Source organism: Halichondria panicea, chromosome 11 (assembly GCF_963675165.1).
Source record: "Halichondria panicea chromosome 11, odHalPani1.1, whole genome shotgun sequence".
Taxonomy (NCBI): Eukaryota; Metazoa; Porifera; class Demospongiae; order Suberitida; family Halichondriidae; genus Halichondria; species Halichondria panicea.
In genome coordinates this window covers 978,974-997,409 of record NC_087387.1, presented here as the reverse complement: position 1 = coordinate 997,409, position 18,436 = coordinate 978,974, and the positions used below count along the sequence as shown (strand labels likewise).

General features: G+C 44.0%; 4 protein-coding genes and 1 pseudogene across 4 annotated transcripts in view; all 5 read left to right on the top strand.

Moving 5' to 3' along the window:
• The window catches only part of LOC135343573 (DNA replication licensing factor MCM6-like), a 42,482-nt gene that overhangs the window by 23,467 nt on the left and 579 nt on the right, over positions 1-18,436 (top strand). The window contains exons 2-11 of the mRNA XM_064540548.1: positions 14,152-14,285; positions 14,622-14,880; positions 15,180-15,330; positions 15,605-15,746; positions 15,972-16,113; positions 16,335-16,598; positions 17,020-17,100; positions 17,324-17,533; positions 17,686-17,795; positions 18,035-18,213. Of these exons, the coding sequence (XP_064396618.1) occupies positions 14,152-14,285; positions 14,622-14,880; positions 15,180-15,330; positions 15,605-15,746; positions 15,972-16,113; positions 16,335-16,598; positions 17,020-17,100; positions 17,324-17,533; positions 17,686-17,795; positions 18,035-18,213 (1,672 nt within the window). The remainder of the gene's footprint in view (positions 1-14,151; positions 14,286-14,621; positions 14,881-15,179; positions 15,331-15,604; positions 15,747-15,971; positions 16,114-16,334; positions 16,599-17,019; positions 17,101-17,323; positions 17,534-17,685; positions 17,796-18,034; positions 18,214-18,436) is intronic.
• LOC135343563 (E3 ubiquitin-protein ligase TRIM71-like) overlaps positions 1,188-18,436 on the top strand; it is a 55,680-nt gene continuing 38,431 nt past the window's right edge. The window contains exon 1 of the mRNA XM_064540535.1: positions 1,188-1,268. The gene's annotated coding sequence lies outside the window, so the exon portion shown is untranslated. The remainder of the gene's footprint in view (positions 1,269-18,436) is intronic.
• LOC135344279 (tripartite motif-containing protein 3-like) lies at positions 1,426-3,601 on the top strand. Its single transcript, XM_064541444.1, has one exon. The coding sequence runs from the start codon at positions 1,426-1,428 to the stop codon at positions 3,586-3,588; it is 2,163 nt and encodes a 720-aa protein (XP_064397514.1). The 3' UTR covers positions 3,589-3,601.
• On the top strand, positions 5,447-10,110 carry LOC135343589 (DNA replication licensing factor MCM6-like; annotated as a pseudogene).
• Positions 10,748-13,041, top strand: LOC135343817 (E3 ubiquitin-protein ligase TRIM71-like). The gene has a single exon (XM_064540831.1). It carries the CDS (start codon positions 10,748-10,750, stop codon positions 12,950-12,952), a length of 2,205 nt encoding a protein of 734 aa, XP_064396901.1. The 3' UTR covers positions 12,953-13,041.

Here is an 18,436-nt window from a genome sequence, read left to right as displayed (position 1 = left end):
ACAACTTAGAGCAGCCTACTGCTACTTCAGTTCATTGCTTACTTTTACCATATGCCTTAACCCATTTTCTGATTGTAGGTAAGACTTTATACAGTAGCTGCAGAGGTATAGTACATGTATATAGCATGTATATAGCTAATTATACAAAGTTTATGCCATATTCAACATTCTACACAATTGCATTCTTCAGATCTGAGAAACAATTTCTAACGATGGCCGAAGGACCTGATCCAGTTGTTGCTGATCTCGAGCAAGAAGTGACCTGTGGCATCTGTCATGACCGCTACCAAGAGCCAAAGCTGCTCCCTTGCTGTCACTACTACTGCAAGCAATGCATCCTCACACTCTCCAGTCGCTACCGACCCAACCAGCCATTCCCCTGCCCCGACTGTCGTGAGCCCACTCTATTGCCAGGCAAAAACCTAGACAGACTGCCCACCGCATTCGTCATCAACCGGATGAAAGCACTCCACTCGAGAATGGAGAAAGCCTACGGCAAGTATAATCACTTTGGAAAATCACTAAGGATACAATTCTTTGAACGACAATAACTTGCGTACCATTGGTCCAATCTGAATAATTATTTGATTTTCTGAAAGCAATTATGGCTGTCTAACGTTGTAGACTCGCAAGCTGTCACCGTTGCACTGCGATTACGTTGTGGATGGTAATTGTTGCCACCAGAGAGGCACTGAGCTGCACAGAGAGAGAGAGAGAGAGAGAGAGAGAGAGAGAGAGAGAGAGAGAGAGAGAGAGAGAGAGAGAGAGAGAGAGAGAGAGAGAGAGAGAGAGAGAGAGAGAGAGAGAGAGAGAGAGAGAGAGAGAGAGAGAGAGAGAGAGAGAGAGAGAGGAGTAGTAGTGTGTATCATACAGTCTCTGCTATATTACTAGTACCAGCTACAAGTGGCAGAAATTGTGATGGGAAGGGAAAGGCACTGTTCACGAGTTGTGAGCATCTTGAACACTTTTTCATATTCATATAAAGATATACTATGCACATAGATCCTATAATCAACGCTTCAAGGACAGTGAGTGATTCACTCACTTCATTCAGTTGGCTACATTGCATTGTATCACAGCTCAGGTGAATAGTAGAAAAGTGTGTGTGGGCGTTGAAACAAAAATGGGCGTATCTGGTCAGATTTATACATTGTGTAATGGGCGTAGCATGTACCAGTACAAGGTACATGCAAAACAACAACTTAAATGTGACACTGATGTGCTTCTGAATTAAATTGAAGGATCTAGGAACTTCTGATAAATAGTAGGTAAGTTTTTTGAACTAACTGCATAGGTCTAGCTTAGCTTGACCTATAAATGATCACTTAGTGCAAACTCAATATTCTAGTACTCAATTTCTAGTGAAATTGCTATTTATATTATTAATTAAAATGTTGTACAAATGCATTCCCCAGTGAACTAACGATGGCTGAAGGACCTGATCCAGTTGTTGCTGATCTCGAGCAAGAAGTGACCTGTGGCATCTGTCATGACCGCTACCAGGAGCCAAAGCTGCTCCCTTGTTGTCACTACTACTGCAAGCAATGCATCCTCACACTCTCCAGTCGCTACCGACCCAACCAGTCGTTCCCCTGCCCCGACTGTCGTGAGCCCACTCTATTGCCAGACAACAACCCTGACAGACTGACCACTGCGTTCTTCATCAACCGGATGAAAGCACTCCACTCGAGGATGGAGAAAGCCCACGGCAAGTTGGAGACCACCTGTGAAATGTGCTCTGGGGGAAAGGCCACTGCATTCTGCCGACAATGTGTCAATTTCATCTGTGAAGATTGTGTGAAGTCTCATAAACGATTGAGAGTATTTGCCGGACATGCCATCTCCACTCTGGACGAGCTCAAACAGGGCGGAGTGAAAGAACTAACATTCGAAAGCCCACCACCCCCAAAATGCGAAGATCATGAGGAGCTAAAAAAGATTTTTTGTTTCGATTGCAACAAGCTCATCTGTCGAGACTGTATCGTTATTGAACACGCTGGACACAATTACGAATTTGTCAAAAAAGCCTCCCCCGCAACTCGCAAAAAGCTGACGGAGCACCTCTCCCCACTCAAGAACCTACTGCCTGATCTGAGCACCGCTGTGAATCAAGTGAAAGGAACTAAACAGAAGATCCAGGCCCAGAACGAACTGACAGTGAGACAAGTGAATGCCAAGTTCCAGGAGCTACACGATATTCTCGATCGATGCAAGGTCCGTGTTTTACGAGAATCTTCTGCTTTGGCTGATTCAAAGATGGAGAAGCTGACGGTTCAAGAGAAGGGTCTGGACCTGTCCCTGGGCACTGCTCAGAGTTTGATTGACTTTGTAGAGCGTACACTGGAGAATGCAAGTGATGAAGAGCTGATTACGATGCAAGAGCAGGTGGTGAGTCGAATCGATGCCGAGGTGGTGAAGCGAGGGAAGGAAGCAGCCAATCCTGATCCAGTGGAGAAAGATGATTTTGGAGTCGAAGTGTTTGTTTGTGAGGATCTCAAGAAGTTGTGTGAGAACAATGTTGTAGTTTATCCTTCTGTGAGTGGTGATGGTGTGAAGATGGCTGAAGTTGACAAATGTACAAATCTGAATGTCTATATCAGTTCAAAACAAGGCAAACCACAAGCAGTACTGAAATTGCTAGTTGATCAATCGACCCAACAATTGCAAGCAGTGCCTGTGAGGGGTGGAGTGTACAGCATTGAGTACACCCCTAGGGTACGTGGTCGACACCACCTCCTGATCTCAGTGGACGACCAGCCCATCCCAGGAAGTCCCTTCTCTGTGTTCGTAAAAATACCCCCCACCAAGCTGGACAAACCAGTGAAGGTGATAAGAGGAATCGACAACCCTCAGTATATGGCATTCAACTCATCAGAAGAACTGATTGTAACTGACTGGAACGGTGATGTTTTGGTGTTTGACAAGAAAGGAAAACAAATTCGAAGCATCAGCAAATCAAAGCATGGGTTTAGCAATACCGCTGGTGTGGCAGTAGACAAGGAGGACAACATCTATGTCTGTGACAGGCACAAACTCTGTGTGTACAAGTTCAACAAAAGAGGAGATCTGCTAAAGAGGTTTGGGACGAAGGGAAGTGGTCCAAAGGAACTCAACTGGCCTCGAGGGATAGCAGTCGCTGGTGATCAAGTGTTTGTGTGCGATCAAGACAATCACAGAGTCCAAGTGTTGACGACAGAGCTGGAGCCAGTCAAGCAGATTGGTTCAAGGGGAACTGGTAATGAGCATTTTAACTACCCAGAGGATGTCACAGTGGACAATGAACAAATGGTGTATGTCACTGACAATTATAATCATCGTGTTCAAGTGCTCACTATGGATGGTCGGTTTATTCGCTCGATTGGAAAGAAAGGAAATGGACAAGGAGATCTGTCTGACCCTCGTGGTGTGTGTGTCACTGATTTTGTTTATGTTGCTGATTATGAAAACAATCGTGTGTTAGTGTTCACTAAAGACGGTCAGTTTGTCACATCATTTGGTAATGGTCATATCACTAATCCTTATGGAGTAGCTGTGGACAGTGATGGTTTTGTTTATGTGCGCAGTGAAGAATCTGTTGTTATATTTTAGTTATATTTGTGTGTGTGGGCAATAGCAATCTGTGTTTTATGTGTATGTAATAATTTACTTTTGATTGAGAAGCAGTTAGTTCTAATGACGATCTTTACCTGCTGCTGTCTATTTTGGGAAAGATCTTTTGTGATTGTGTTATGAGGATCTTTACCATCTTATTACAAGTGAAAATGGACAAGTGCCTAGCACACTCTGTATCTGAAGCTGCATCAGTTGCATGGACCCATTATACAACTACAGAGAGAGCAGAGCCACTGCTTGCGAGACTCCACTATCAATCAGATCTCGACAATCTCACTAAAAGTGACAATCTCAATGAACAAGATGAAGTACCGGTACCCACTGATGACCAACCAAGCTCTGAAGATGGACAATTTGACCTCTACACGGCCCAGTCCCTAGTTTGTGAGCTCAACAACCAGGTGATGATGTTTCAAGCATTAGCAGCAGAAGCCACGTTCATTACACAGCAAGCTACATTTGAGGTACAACAGCAGCCCCTCCCCCCAGAGGATGAAGCCAGAGAAATGCAAGTCTCCCTGAAAATATTACGATAGAAACTATTGTATCACAAAACACCACACGACAGCAAAGTGATAAAGTCATAGCAACGCAAGACAACTCTCTGCAGTATTTGGCCGAATATAATATGGTTGGAAAATTGCCGTGTGCTTGTGTTGCCAAGACAAGGTTCACAGAGGTCACCAGTAGAGTACATCCAATGGACACCACTATAGACAAAGCTTCACCCAAAGAGCCTACAATGGATACACTATTATTGTCCGACACGAGGAGACCAATTGTCAACAATGTTATTGCAAGTACTGCAGGTGAACAGTCCTGACCGTGTCTGGATACAGCTGGCTGAGTACCCAGAGCATGACCTGGAGGCGCTATCAATTGCCGTGACCACCAGTGACCCCAACACTGTGAGCAGAGGCGAGGTCAGTCAAACCCTGGCCTTATCATTAATTTTTATTATTCAAGACATTAATATTTTTCCCTTTCAGTGGCGTAGGAAGATTTTTTGCAAGGGGGGCTCATAGTAGTCTGGCCACGCCCTCCCCAACTTCGTATTCTTGAATTCGAGACTAGGCTCATAGATCAATCATTATCTCTGTGGTAGATCTATCACTTTGTACTTTAGACTTTTGCAACCTAACCCATCATTGAAATAATCACGTAATTTACAGTTTAATAGCTAGCTCAACAGTTGAAGCTAAACATTGCTCTCCAACAAGCGGTGGCTCCAGCCCCTGGAGCCACCCCACTTCCTACGCCACTGCCTTTGTAGATAATTTATTGTCCATGCATTGTAGTTGGTGTAGAAAAGTAAATTTGGCGACAGTGCATTGTCAACTAGTGTGCTTAAAATTAATGTATAAAAGGTTTCTCTGTATATAAGGTATATACATGGGTATGGGAGGCAGAAGAGTTATTGTATTTAGTCAGTTAGAAAAGTAAATTTGGGGACAGTGCATTGTCAACTGTCAACTAGTGTGCTTAAATGCATCAGAGGTTTCTCTGTATATAAGGTACATGGGTGTGGGAGACAACAGAGTTACATGTTGCTTTGAGTATGTGTGCATCAGTTAAGCTACCATTTTATGTCTTAATTTAGTTAGTGTATGCATCTATAGTGATATTATTATACACAGTGTATTCATGTACTACGTGTAAACACATGTGTGATGAGATGTCTGCGGTCTTAGAACATAGTGTAGCACATGTTGAAGTAGAGTGAGCATGTGTAAGTTCATTAGACTCCACCATTTACTGCACATTCAACTTGTTAACAGGAGTGCCGCTCCTGGTGTTACTCATTCATAATTATAACCTACTTCGTACACACAGTCTTGAGATTATTCTGCGAGCTGAAGCTGTAGAGATGGTGCAGGCTGGAGACAAGTGTGACTTCATCGGGACGCTCGTTGTCGTCCCTGACGTCTCACAGCTGCGTACAGAGGGAGTGAGGGCGGAGACATCGACTCGTATGCGTGGTGGGGAGGGGTACGATAGGGACGGAGTGAGAGGACTCAAGGCTCTCGGTGTAAGAGACCTCACTTATCGACTGGCGTTTCTAGCATGTGCTGTACAACAGACACAGCCTGGGGTGAGTGCGACAAGGAGTGGGTGTGGCTTAGAATGTAGTGGGTGTAGCTCAGACCATATAGATAGAAGAAAAAAAGGGATTATGTATAACCCAATCCCCACAGTTCTTAGCGGGTATGTGTACCTCCATTTATTCCTCTAGCCTAAATGTTCGCACATGTATAACCAAACCTTCACAGTTCTTAGCGGGTACATGTATGTGTACCTCCATTTATTCCTCTAGCCTAAATGTTCGCACATGTATAACCAAACCTTCACAGTTCTTAGCGGGTGCATGTATGTGTACCTCCATTTATTCCTCTAGCCTAAATGTTCGCACATGTATAACCAAACCCCCACAGTTCTTAGCGGGTGCATGTATGTGTACCTCCATTTATTCCTCCAGCCTAATTGTTTGTACATGTATAACCCAACCCCCACAGTTCTTAATTCTAGCCGTTTTCTTGTCTAGTTTAGAGTGTTTGTAGACAAAGCAGGACCACGCCTCCTGTACATGTTGCGTTAGACAATGGGGTGATGAGTATAGAGTACATATATAATCTGATTTCCTGTATACATTTAGGGGATACTTTAGAGGGTTCAACGTTGTTTTGGTTGTTGCATCTACATGCATGTACGTACATTTACTGCATTCGATTTGTCCTCCAGTTTAGTGGGCGTGACCTGACAGGGGAGGATCAAACAGCGGAGAGTATTCGTAAGCAGATGACCGATGCCGAGTGGTCACGTATCTACGAGATGAGTCAGGACAAAAACCTTTACCAAAACCTCATCAACTCACTCTTCCCCACCATTCACGGTGAGTACAAAGTTCAAGTGCCCACAATTAGTGTTATAGAGTATACTGCGAATGAGCCATTTGAACCGACTTGGTATTTTTGAATGTGGCAACCTTCGGTAAAATTTGCCATTTTAGCAACACTTTGTTAGGATAGTTGAGTTTTTTTCATCAGATCTAAATTGAATTTGTATTTCACCTACGTATCTTCATCCCCAGTCAGCCGCCATTACTGATCTTCATTGTACGTTCTCCCCTTCAGGCAACGATGAAGTGAAGCGAGGTGTTCTACTGATGCTGTTCGGTGGTGTGCCCAAGACGACCATGGAGGGGACTCATCTCCGTGGGGACATCAACGTGTGCATCGTGGGGGACCCGTCCTGTGGCAAGAGCCAGTTCCTCAAGTGAGTGTATTTTGTTATTTGTGTTGAGGTTGACTTTCATAATGTTGTCATAACTTCACTGAAATTCAAAATTTCATATACCATTGGATTCCTTGTTAAAAAGCGCTTCTATCTGTATGCTGCAGAGCTGATAAGCTCCAACCAGTTAGAGAGTAGACTTCAGTTTGTGTCATCACGTACACACCGTTACTATCCCTTGCACTACTCACTGTACAGGAGAGTGGAGGAGTTCAGTCCTCGTGCAGTGTACACTAGTGGCAAGGCCTCGACAGCAGCTGGACTCACAGCTGCCGTGGTCAAGGACGAGGAGAGTCACGAGTTTGTTATAGAGGCTGGCGCTCTCATGCTCGCTGACAATGTGAGCTAACTCTCATCATTATTATACTTGCTTGTACACATCCATAAAGTCGTATCTAGGCTGTTTACACATGTATGTATATAGGTATAGTTAATACTGTATGTGTTCTGCTTTGAAATGACGAGGATTACCTTGAATTTGTTTACCAGTAGCAGATAATCATGTTCATATGTAGCTAATGTACAGTCAGTACATACTAATTTAAATGCCCTCCCCCTGCAGGGAGTTTGTTGTATTGACGAGTTTGACAAGATGGACCTCAAAGACCAAGTAGCCATTCATGAAGCCATGGAGCAACAGACCATCTCAATCACCAAGGCTGGTGTCAAGGCAACCCTCAATGCTCGTACATCCATCCTAGCTGCGGCTAATCCGATTGGTGGTCGCTATGACCGGTCAAAATCCCTCAAGATGAACATCCAGCTCACTGCCCCCATCATGTCGCGCTTTGACCTCTTCTTTATCATAGTGGACGAGTGTAACGAGGTGTGTGTACCAATTGACCTCTAATGTACCCTAGCTGCAACTGTGCAACGAAAAGCAAAATCATAATTAACCCAAGTATGAACTAAAACTATTTTCTGGCTATCTAATTGAATTATGGTTTTGTTGTCTACACTGGTATGTCAATGTGTATGACAGGTGCACTGTTAGTGGTGGTTTAGTGGGTGAGTGCTCTAATATCTGCATGAAGACACGCTTTAAATGTAAATTAAGCGCTGCTGTCTTTTTCCATTTTTTAGCTATTTGGGGTTCAATACTGCACATTTTTTTCTGCTCCATTCTACTGTCCCTTCCACTGCCCATGATATAGTGTAGCAATAGCTGTATTTGTATTTTTGAGTGACCTAGTGTGTTGATTGATGCTCCCCCTCCTCCACAGGTGACTGACTATGCCATCGCTAGGCGTATTGTGGACCTCCACAGTCACAAGACAGAGGCAGTGGAGCGTGTCTATTCCCTCGTGAGTGGTGTGGACAGGGGGAGGGTTGTAGTTACGGCCTGAATAATATACCAGCCTTTTTGCTTGAATAAGTTATGGTAAATTTGAAGTTCTTCGTTACAATTATCGTAAAAAACCGCGGAGATACGTGGTTTTTAGATGGTGTACTATATTAGCTAGTATAGGTAATTGATCAGTTGCAAATCAATACGTCATTGTACCACTGTGACCCCGCCCCCTTCAGGAGGAGATCCAACGCTACGTATTGTTTGCTCGTCAGTTCAAGCCTCGTATCAGCCCCACCTCTGGTGAGTACATGGTGGAGCAGTACAAGAAGCTACGGCAGAGAGACTGCTCGGGCGTGGCTCGGTCGTCATGGAGAATCACCGTGAGACAGTTGGAGAGTTTGATACGACTCGCGGAGGCCATGGCCAGGATCCACTGCTCTGATGAGGTGTGTGGAGTGTGAAGAGTGAGGGTGTGTGTGGGTGTAGAGTGGCCTGTGTGGGTGATTTTGTAGGTGTGTGTACAGAATATAACTTATGATTTGTTGGATATTATATTATGGTTGTCATCAGGTTCATTACATGACTATACATGCCTCAGGTACAACCTAAGCATGTGAAGGAAGGCTTTCGTTTGCTCAATAAGTCCATTATTCGTGTGGAGACTCCGGACATCAACTTTGACGAGGATGAACAGATCATCAATGGTGGGTGGTGTCATTATACTGTGGCTCTTAGCATCAAGTAATAATTATTCCCTTGAGAAAATAAATTCTGGCTAATATTAATGTGCTTAACAATTACTTTTAGACCAAAGGCTAGTAATAAATGGGGTGTTTCGCTAACAAACTTACTTGAGTGTCCATGCATAACTTTTCTCAATTTCTAGCATTTTCATATCTTTACACACATGTGCATTACTGTAGGCAATGATGAGGACTGCATGACCTATGGTGAGAATGGTGTCAATGGTGGCCGTTCACTCCAATAGACCAATCAGATCCATCCACCCAACCGCCGGTGAAAACCAAGAAGATACGAGTTACGTATGAGGAATATCGTATCATCTCCAACCTGCTCATCCTGCACATGCGTCAGAGCGAGGAGGCAGACAAAGGTGCAGCTGTCAGTAGTAAACCCCTCTATAGCGGACACCTTTGGGGAACAATTAAGTGTGGGCCCTTGTTGACTGAGGGTTTGTTTAGTACACAAGCTGTTTATTTAGCGTGGCCTTTATATCTGGGTTAGCCTTTCTTCATGAGTGGCCATTAAAAGGCTGTAGTGTTGATTGCTGTATGTACACTGATCACTTCAGCTACATTATGTTTGTTAGTAACTATATACACTACGACTTGGCTTTGATTTATACCCACTGATTGTGACAGTTTGAAATACATGCTTTGGTGTGATAGGGGTATTGATGCTACATCACGTACACTCCTCCCCCCTCCAGATTCTAGCGGAGTTCGTGAAGGTGACCTAGTGAACTGGTACCTGAAGGAGGTGGCTGATGATATAGAGAATGTGGAGGAGCTGACGGAGAAGAAGCTCCTCGTGGAGAAGGTCATCGAGAGACTTGTGCAACATGTGAGTCAATCATGAGTGCACGTGCAGTTAGCCTCGTCTCCATGGGCCCATTTGTCTCTAATGTAAAGCTAGGTGGAAAGTTTTACAAAAAGTACATGCATGGTCCTCGTAGCATTTGTACATGATTCTTTTCACAGTTTGTTCGAGATTTTGTGTACTAGTAGTGTATTGGTATGTGCGTATTGCATGCTGATTAAAACGATACTTTTGTGCTTAATTAGAATTGCGTTTTTTGTGTGTAGGACCACATTCTGTTGCCGTTGGTGATGGGGGAAGAGTCAGACGAAGATCCATTCCTGGTGGTTCATCCCAACTACGTCGTTGAGACATGAACACATCGAACATTAGTTTGTTCAACGACTTATAAACTTGGCAAACATTTTTACCAGTTATATACATGTACATGTATTGAACACATACTTATAATTATGCATTCCTCAATATTTGTGTACCTAGTACGCTGATAATTATAATTTTAAATTGAAAGATACCAAGACAGCTATTTAATAGCCTAGCCTCCTACAAGGCCTCCATCTTCAGTGTGGCCTGGGATCAAGGCATCTCATGCCCAGTGCTCAGGGAGATATCAATGTTGCTACCATAGAATTGTTGTACATACATGTACATGTAATTTCATATTGAAGAAAGTGTGGGCCAGTGTTGAAACAAAAAAGTGGGCGTATCTGGTCAGATTTATAACATTGTGTAATGGGCGTAGCATGTACCAGTACAAGGTACATGCAAAACAAAGGCTTGTGTAATTGTTGAAATTAAAGGATCTAGGAAGTTCTTATAAATAGTAGGTAAGTTTTTTCGGGGACCCGTTTTTTCAACTAGCTGCAGAGGTCTAGCTTAGCTTGACCTAATTGATCACTTAGTGCAAAATATTATTCACAGATTCAACATTCTTGTATAGTTTCATGCTTTTATAAATGTTGTACAAATGCATTCCCCAGATCTTAACTAACGATGGCCGAAGGACCTGATCCAGTTGTTGCTGATCTCGAGCAAGAAGTGACCTGTGGCATCTGTCATGACCGCTACCAGGAGCCAAAGCTGCTCCCTTGTTGTCACTACTACTGCAAGCAATGCATCCTCACACTCTCCAGTCGCTACCGACCCAACCAGCCGTTCCCCTGCCCCGACTGTCGTGAGCCCACTCTATTGCCAGACAACAACCCAGACAGACTGCCCACTGCGTTCTTCATCAACCGGATGAAAGCACTCCACTCGAGGATGGAGAAAGCCCATGGCAAGTTGGAGACCACCTGTGAAATGTGCTCTGGGGGAAAGGCCACTGCATTCTGCCGACAGTGTGTCAATTTCATCTGTGAAGATTGTGTGAAGTGTCATAAACGATTGAAAGTATTTGCCGGACATGCCATCTCCACTCTGGACGACCTCAAACAGGGCGGAGTGAAAGAACTAACATTCGAAAGCCCACCACCCCCAAAATGTGAGGATCACGAGGAACTAAAAAAGATTTTTTGCTTCGATTGCAACAAGCTCATCTGTCGAGACTGTATCGTTATTGAACACGCTGGACACAATTACGAATTTGTAAAGAAAGCCTCCCCAGCAACTCGCAAAAAGCTGACGGAGCACCTCTCCCCACTCAAGAACCTACTGCCTGATCTGAGCACCGCTGTGAATCAAGTGAAAGGAACTAAACAGAAGATCCAGGCCCAGAAAGAACTGACAGAGAGACAAGTGAATGCCAAGTTCCAGGAGCTACACGATATTCTCGATCGATGCAAGGTCCATGTTTTACGAGAATCTTCTGCTTTGGCTGATTCAAAGATGGAGAAACTGACGGTTCAAGAGAAGGGTCTGGACCTGTCTCTGGGCACTGCTCAGAGTTTGATTGACTTTGTAGAGCGTACACTGAAGAATGCAAGTGATGAAGAACTGATTACGATGCAAGAGCAGGTGGTGAGTCGAATCGATGCCGAGGTGGTGAAGCGAGAGAAGGAAGCAGCCAATCCTGATCCAGTGGAGAAAGATGATTTTGGAGTCCAAGTGTTTGTTTGTGAGGATCTCAAGAAGTTGTGTGAGAACAACGTTTTTGTGTATAATGGTACTAAAGTTGATCCAACAAAGTGCACTGTGGAAGGAGATGGAGCTAAAAATGCTGAAATCGATAAACCTGCTTGCTTTTCAATCAATACACACCAGCCACAACAATTTTCTTCAAAAACTAAATCGACTCTAAGATCGCTAGTTGATGATACATCCCAACAATTGCAAGCAGTGCCTGTGAGGGGTGGAGTGTACAGTATTGAGTACACCCCTAAGGTACGTGGTCGACACCACCTCCTGATCTCAGTGGACGACCAGCCCATCCCAGGAAGCCCCTTCTCTGTGTTCATCAAAATACCCCCCACCAAGCTAGACAAACCAGTGAGGGTGATAAGAGGAATCAAGAACCCTCGGTATATGGTATTCAACTCATCTGAAGAACTGATATTAACTGACTATAGCGATATTTTGGTGTTTGACAAGAAAGGAAAACAAATTCGAAGCATCAGCCAATCAAAGCATGGGTTTGGCAGTATCTATGGTGTGGCAGTAGACAAGGAGGACAACATCTATGTCTGTGACTGCACCAAACACTGTGTGTACAAAATCAACAAAAGAGGAGATCTGCTAAAGAGGTTTGGGACAAAGGGAAGTGGTCCAAAGGAACTCAACTGCCCTCGAGGGATAGCAGTCGCTGGTGATCAAGTGTTTGTGTGTGACGATCAAAATCACAGAGTCCAAGTGTTGACAACAGAGCTGGAGCAAGTCAAGCAGATTGGTTCATACGGAACTGGTAATGAGCATTTTAACGGACCAGAGGATGTTGCAGTGGACAATAAACAAATGGTGTATGTCACTGACTATAGTAATCATCGTGTTCAAGTGCTCACTATGGATGGTCGGTTTATTCGCTCGATTGGAAAGAAAGGAAATGGACAAGGAGAACTGTCTTCCCCTTGTGGTGTGTGTGTCACTGGTTTTGTTTATGTTTTTGAGGATGGTAACAAGCGTGTGTCAGTGTTCACTAAAGACGGTCAGTTTGTCACATCATTTGGTAATGCTCATATCACTAATCTTTATAGAGTTTATGGAGTAGCTGTGGACAGTGATGGTTTTGTTTATGTGCGCAGTCACGGATCTGTTGTTATATTTTAGTTATTATTTGTGTGTGTGGGCAGTAGCAATCTGTGTTTTATGTGTATGTAATAATTTACTTTTGATTGAGAAGCAGTTAGTTCTACTGATGATCTTTACCTGCCTGCTGCCTATTTTGGGAAAGATCGTTTGTGATTGTGTTATGATGATCTTTACCATCTTATTACAAGTGAAAATAGACAAGTACCTAGCACACTCTGTATCTGAAGCTGCATCAGTTGCATGGACCCATTATACAACTACAGAGAGAGCAGAGCCACTGCTTGCAAGACTCCACTATCAATCAGATCTCAATAACCTCACTAAAAGTGACAATCTCAATGAACAAGATGAAGTACCGGTACCCACTGATGACCAACCAAGCTCTGAAGATGGACAATTTGACCTCTACACGGCCCAGTCCCTAGTTTGTGAGCTCAACAAACAGGTGATGATGTTTCAAGCATTAGCAGCAGAAGCCACGTTCATTACACAGCAAGCTACATTTGAAGTACAAGAGCAACCCCTCCCCGGCCCCCCAGATGATGAAGCCAGAGAAATGCAAGACATCCCTGAAAATATTACGATAGAAACCGTTGTATCACAAGACACCACATGGCAGCAAAGTGATGAAGTCATAGCAACGCAAGACAACTCTCTGCAGTATTTGGCCGAAGTATTTTTTGAGTGATAATGTGTCAACTTATTCACCCACAGGGTTCGTGAACTCTCAACGTCCAAAGTGGGTACTCTGCTACGCATCAGTGGGCAAGTGGTACGGACGCACCCTGTCCATCCCGAGCTGACCAATGGGACGTTCCTCTGTCTCGAGTGTCAGACGGTCATCTCTGATGTTGAGCAGCAGTTCAAGTTCACACAGCCAACAGTGAGTGCTTCACATCATTAATAATTATAATGTCCTAGTAAAGTCTAATAAAGTCGATTGTGTGTGTGTGTGTGTGTGAGCAAAACTCAATTAAATGTCCCCTGTCGACGCAGAAGATTTTAATTGTAGCCATGGCAGTTTCAAGTGTGCTATACGTACAGTCGTACAGCAAGTATGCTATCTTGAGCTGTTAATTACACTAAAGAAGCCACACCCTCTCATACACCATCCCCAGAGGCCACACCCTCTCATGCACCATCCCCAGAAGCCACACCCTCTCATACACCATCCCCAGAAGCCACACCCTCTCATACACCTGTGTTCATTTCCCCAGGTGTGTAAGAATCCTAACTGTCAGAACAGAAGACGGTTCATGCTTGATGTCAATGCCTCGCGGTTTGTTGACTTCCAGAAAGTGCGTATCCAGGAGACACAGCAGGAGCTGCCACGAGGCTCCATCCCCCGAAGGTGAGGAGTGGGAGGGGTCTCTATGCTCATTATATTGTATTGTTGCTATTAAATTATTAATGTGAGCATCAGTTGAGCTACCGTTTTATGTCTTTAGTTAGTGTATGCATCTACATGCAGTGTATACACAGTGTATACATGTAGTAGACAGCTGTCGTGTAAACACATGTGTGATGAGATGTCTGCGGTCTTAGAACATAGTGTAGCACATGTTGAAGTAGAGTGAGCATGTGTAAGTTCATTAGACTCCACCATTTACTGCACATTCAACTTGTTAACAGGAGTGCCGCTCCTGGTGTTACTCATTCATAATTATAACCTACTTCGTACACACAGTCTTGAGATTATTCTGCGAGCTGAAGCTGTAGAGATGGTGCAGGCTGGAGACAAGTGTGACTTCATCGGGACGCTTGTTGTCGTCCCTGACGTCTCACAGCTGCGTACAGAGGGAGTGAGGGCGGAGACATCGACTCGTATGCGTGGTGGGGAGGGGTACGATAGGGACGGAGTGAGAGGACTCAAGGCCCTCGGTGTAAGAGACCTCACCTATCGACTGGCGTTTCTGGCATGTGCTGTACAACAGACACAGCCCGGGGTGAGTATAATTATGTACCTCCATTTATTCCTCCAGCCTAATTGTTTGTACATGTATAACCCAACCCCACAGTTCTCTTAATCCTAGCCGTTTTCTTGTCTAGTTTAGAGTGTCTATAGACGAAGCAGGACCATGCCTCCTGTACACGTTGCGTTAGACAATGGGTTGATGAGTATAGAGTACATATATAATCTGATTTGCTGTATACATTTAGAAGATACTTTTAGAGGGTTTAACGTTTGTTTTGGTTGCATCTACATGCATGTACCTACAATTACTGCATTCGATTTGTCCTCCAGTTTAGTGGGCGTGATTTGACAGGGGAGGATCAAACAGCGGAGAGCATTCGTAAGCAGATGACCGATGCCGAGTGGTCACGTATCTACGAGATGAGTCAGGATAAAAATCTTTACCAGAACCTCATCAACTCACTCTTCCCCACCATTCACGGTGAGTACAAAGTTCAAGTGCCCACAATAGTGTTATAGAGTATACTGTATAACTGGAATATTTGGCGAATAAGCAATTTGAACTGACTTGGCGTTTTCAAATTTGGCGACCTTCGGTAAAATTCACCATTATTAGCCACACTTTGTTAGTAGGATAGTTGATAGTTTCATCAGATCTTGGTAAGATTTGATACGATGGGCCCCTATTTCACCTACGTATCTTCATCCCCAGTCAGCCGCCATTACTGATCTTCATTGTACGTTCTCCCCTTCAGGCAATGATGAGGTGAAGCGAGGTGTTCTACTGATGCTGTTCGGTGGTGTTCCCAAGACAACTATGGAGGGGACTCATCTCCGTGGAGACATCAATGTGTGCATCGTGGGGGACCCGTCCTGTGGCAAGAGCCAGTTCCTCAAGTGAGTGTATTATGTTATTTGTGTTGAGGTTGACCTTCATAATGTTGTCATAACTTTGTTACACTTAACTGAAATTCAAAATTTCATATACCATTGGATTCCTTGTTAAAAAGCGCTTCTATCTGTATGCTGCAGAGCTGATAAGCTCCAACCAGCTAGAAGTAGACTTCAGTTTGTGTCATCACGTACACACCGTTACTATCCCTTGCACTACTCACTGTACAGGAGAGTGGAGGAGTTCAGTCCTCGTGCAGTGTACACTAGTGGCAAGGCCTCGACAGCAGCTGGACTCACAGCTGCCGTGGTCAAGGACGAGGAGAGTCACGAGTTTGTTATAGAGGCTGGCGCTCTCATGCTCGCTGACAATGTGAGCTAACTCTCATCATTATTATACTTGCTTGTACACATCCATAAAGTCGTATCTAGGCTGTTTACACATGTATGTATATAGGTATAGTTAATACTGTATGTGTTCTGCTTTGAAATGACGAGGATTACCTTGAATTTTTTACCAGTAGCAGATAATCATGTTCATATGTAGCTAATGTACAGCCAGTGCATACTAATTTAATTGCCCTCCCCCTGCAGGGAGTTTGTTGTATTGACGAGTTTGACAAGATGGACCTCAAAGACCAAGTAGCCATTCATGAAGCCATGGAGCAACAGACCATCTCAATCACCAAGGCTGGTGTCAAGGCAACTCTCAATGCTCGTACATCCATCCTAGCTGCGGCTAATCCGATTGGTGGTCGCTATGACCGGTCAAAATCACTCAAGATGAACATCCAGCTCACTGCCCCCATCATGTCGCGCTTTGACCTCTTCTTTATCATAGTGGATGAGTGTAACGAGGTGTGTGTGTGCAACGAAAAGCAAAATCATAATAATAACCCAAGTATGAACTAAAACTATTTTCCTGGCTATCTAATTTAATTATGGTTTTGTTGTCTACACTGGTATGTCAATGTGTATGACAGGTGCACTGTTAGCGGTGGTTTAGTGGGTGAGTGCTCTAATATCTGCATGAAGACACGCTTTAAATGTAAATTAAGCGCTGCTGTCTTTTTCCATTTTTTAGCTATTTGGGGTTCAGGGTTAGGGTTAGGGTTAGGGGTTTAATACTGCGCATTTTTTTCTGTTCCATTCTACTGTCCCTTTTCTGCCATTCCACTGCCCATGATTATTATAGTGTAGCAATAGCTGTTGTTAATTTGTATTTGTGAGTGTGATACCTTGACCTAGTGTGTTGATTGATGCTCCCCCTCCTCCACAGGTGACTGACTATGCCATCGCAAGGCGTATTGTGGACCTCCACAGTCACAAGACAGAGGCAGTGGAGCGTGTCTATTCCCTTGTGAGTGGTGCGGACGGGGGAAGGGTTGTAGTTACGGCCTGAATAATATACCAGCCTTTTTGCTTGAATAAGTTATGGTAAATTTGAAGTTCTTCGTTACAATTATCGTAAAAAACCGCGGAGATACGTGGTTTTTAGATGGTGTACTATATTAGCTAGTATAGGTAATTGATCGGTTGCAAATCAATACGTCATTGTACCACTGTGACCCCGCCCCCTTCAGGAGGAGATACAACGCTACGTATTGTTTGCTCGTCAGTTCAAGCCTCGTATCAGCCCCACCTCTGGTGAGTACATGGTAGAGCAGTACAAGAAGCTACGGCAGAGAGACTGCTCGGGCGTGGCTCGGTCGTCATGGAGAATCACCGTGAGACAGTTGGAGAGTTTGATACGACTCGCGGAGGCCATGGCCAGGATCCACTGCTCTGATGAGGTGTGTGGAGTGTGAAGAGTGAGGGTGTGTGTGGGTGTAGAGTGGCCTGTGTGGGTGATTTTGTAGGTGTGTGTACAGAATATAACTTATGATTTGTTGGATATTATATTATGGTTGTCATCAGGTTCATTACATGACTATACATGCCTCAGGTACAACCTAAGCATGTGAAGGAAGGCTTTCATTTGCTCAATAAGTCCATTATTCGTGTGGAGACTCCGGACATCAACTTTGACGAGGATGAACAGATCATCAATGGTGAGTGGTGTCATTATACTGTGGCTCTTAGCAAGTAATAATTATTCCCTTGAGAAAATAAATTCTGGCTGATATTAAATGTGCTTAACAATTACTTTTAGACCAAAGGCTAGTAATAAATGGTGTGTTTCGCTAACAAACTTACTTGAGCGTCCATACATAACTATTTATAAATTTCTAGCATTTTCATAACTTTACACACATGTGCATTACTGTAGGCAATGATGAGGACTGCATGACCAGTGGTGAAAATGGTGTCAATGGCGAGAATGGAGTGAACGCCCACACTCCAATAGACCAATCAGATCCATCCACCCAACCGCCGGTGAAAACCAAGAAGATACGAGTTACGTATGAGGAATATCGTATCATCTCCAACCTGCTCATCCTGCACATGCGTCAGAGCGAGGAGGCAGACAAAGGTGCAGCTGTCAGTAGTAAACCCCTCTATAGCGGACACCTTTGGGGAACAATTAAGTGTGGGCCCTTGTTGACTGAGGGTTTGTTTAGTACACAGGTTGTTTATTTGGCGTGGCCTTTATATCTGGGTTAGTCTTTCTTCATGAGTGGCCATTAAAAGGCTGTAGTGTTGATTGCTGTATGTACACTGATCACTTCAGCTACATTATGTTTGTTTGTAACTAT

What these genes read in the sequence shown, in the direction of transcription:
- LOC135344279 (XM_064541444.1), top strand. Translation starts at nt 1,426, where the DNA reads ATGGCTGAAGGACCTGATCCAGTTGTTGCTGATCTCGAGCAAGAAGTG.
- LOC135343817 (XM_064540831.1), top strand. Translation starts at nt 10,748, where the DNA reads ATGGCCGAAGGACCTGATCCAGTTGTTGCTGATCTCGAGCAAGAAGTG.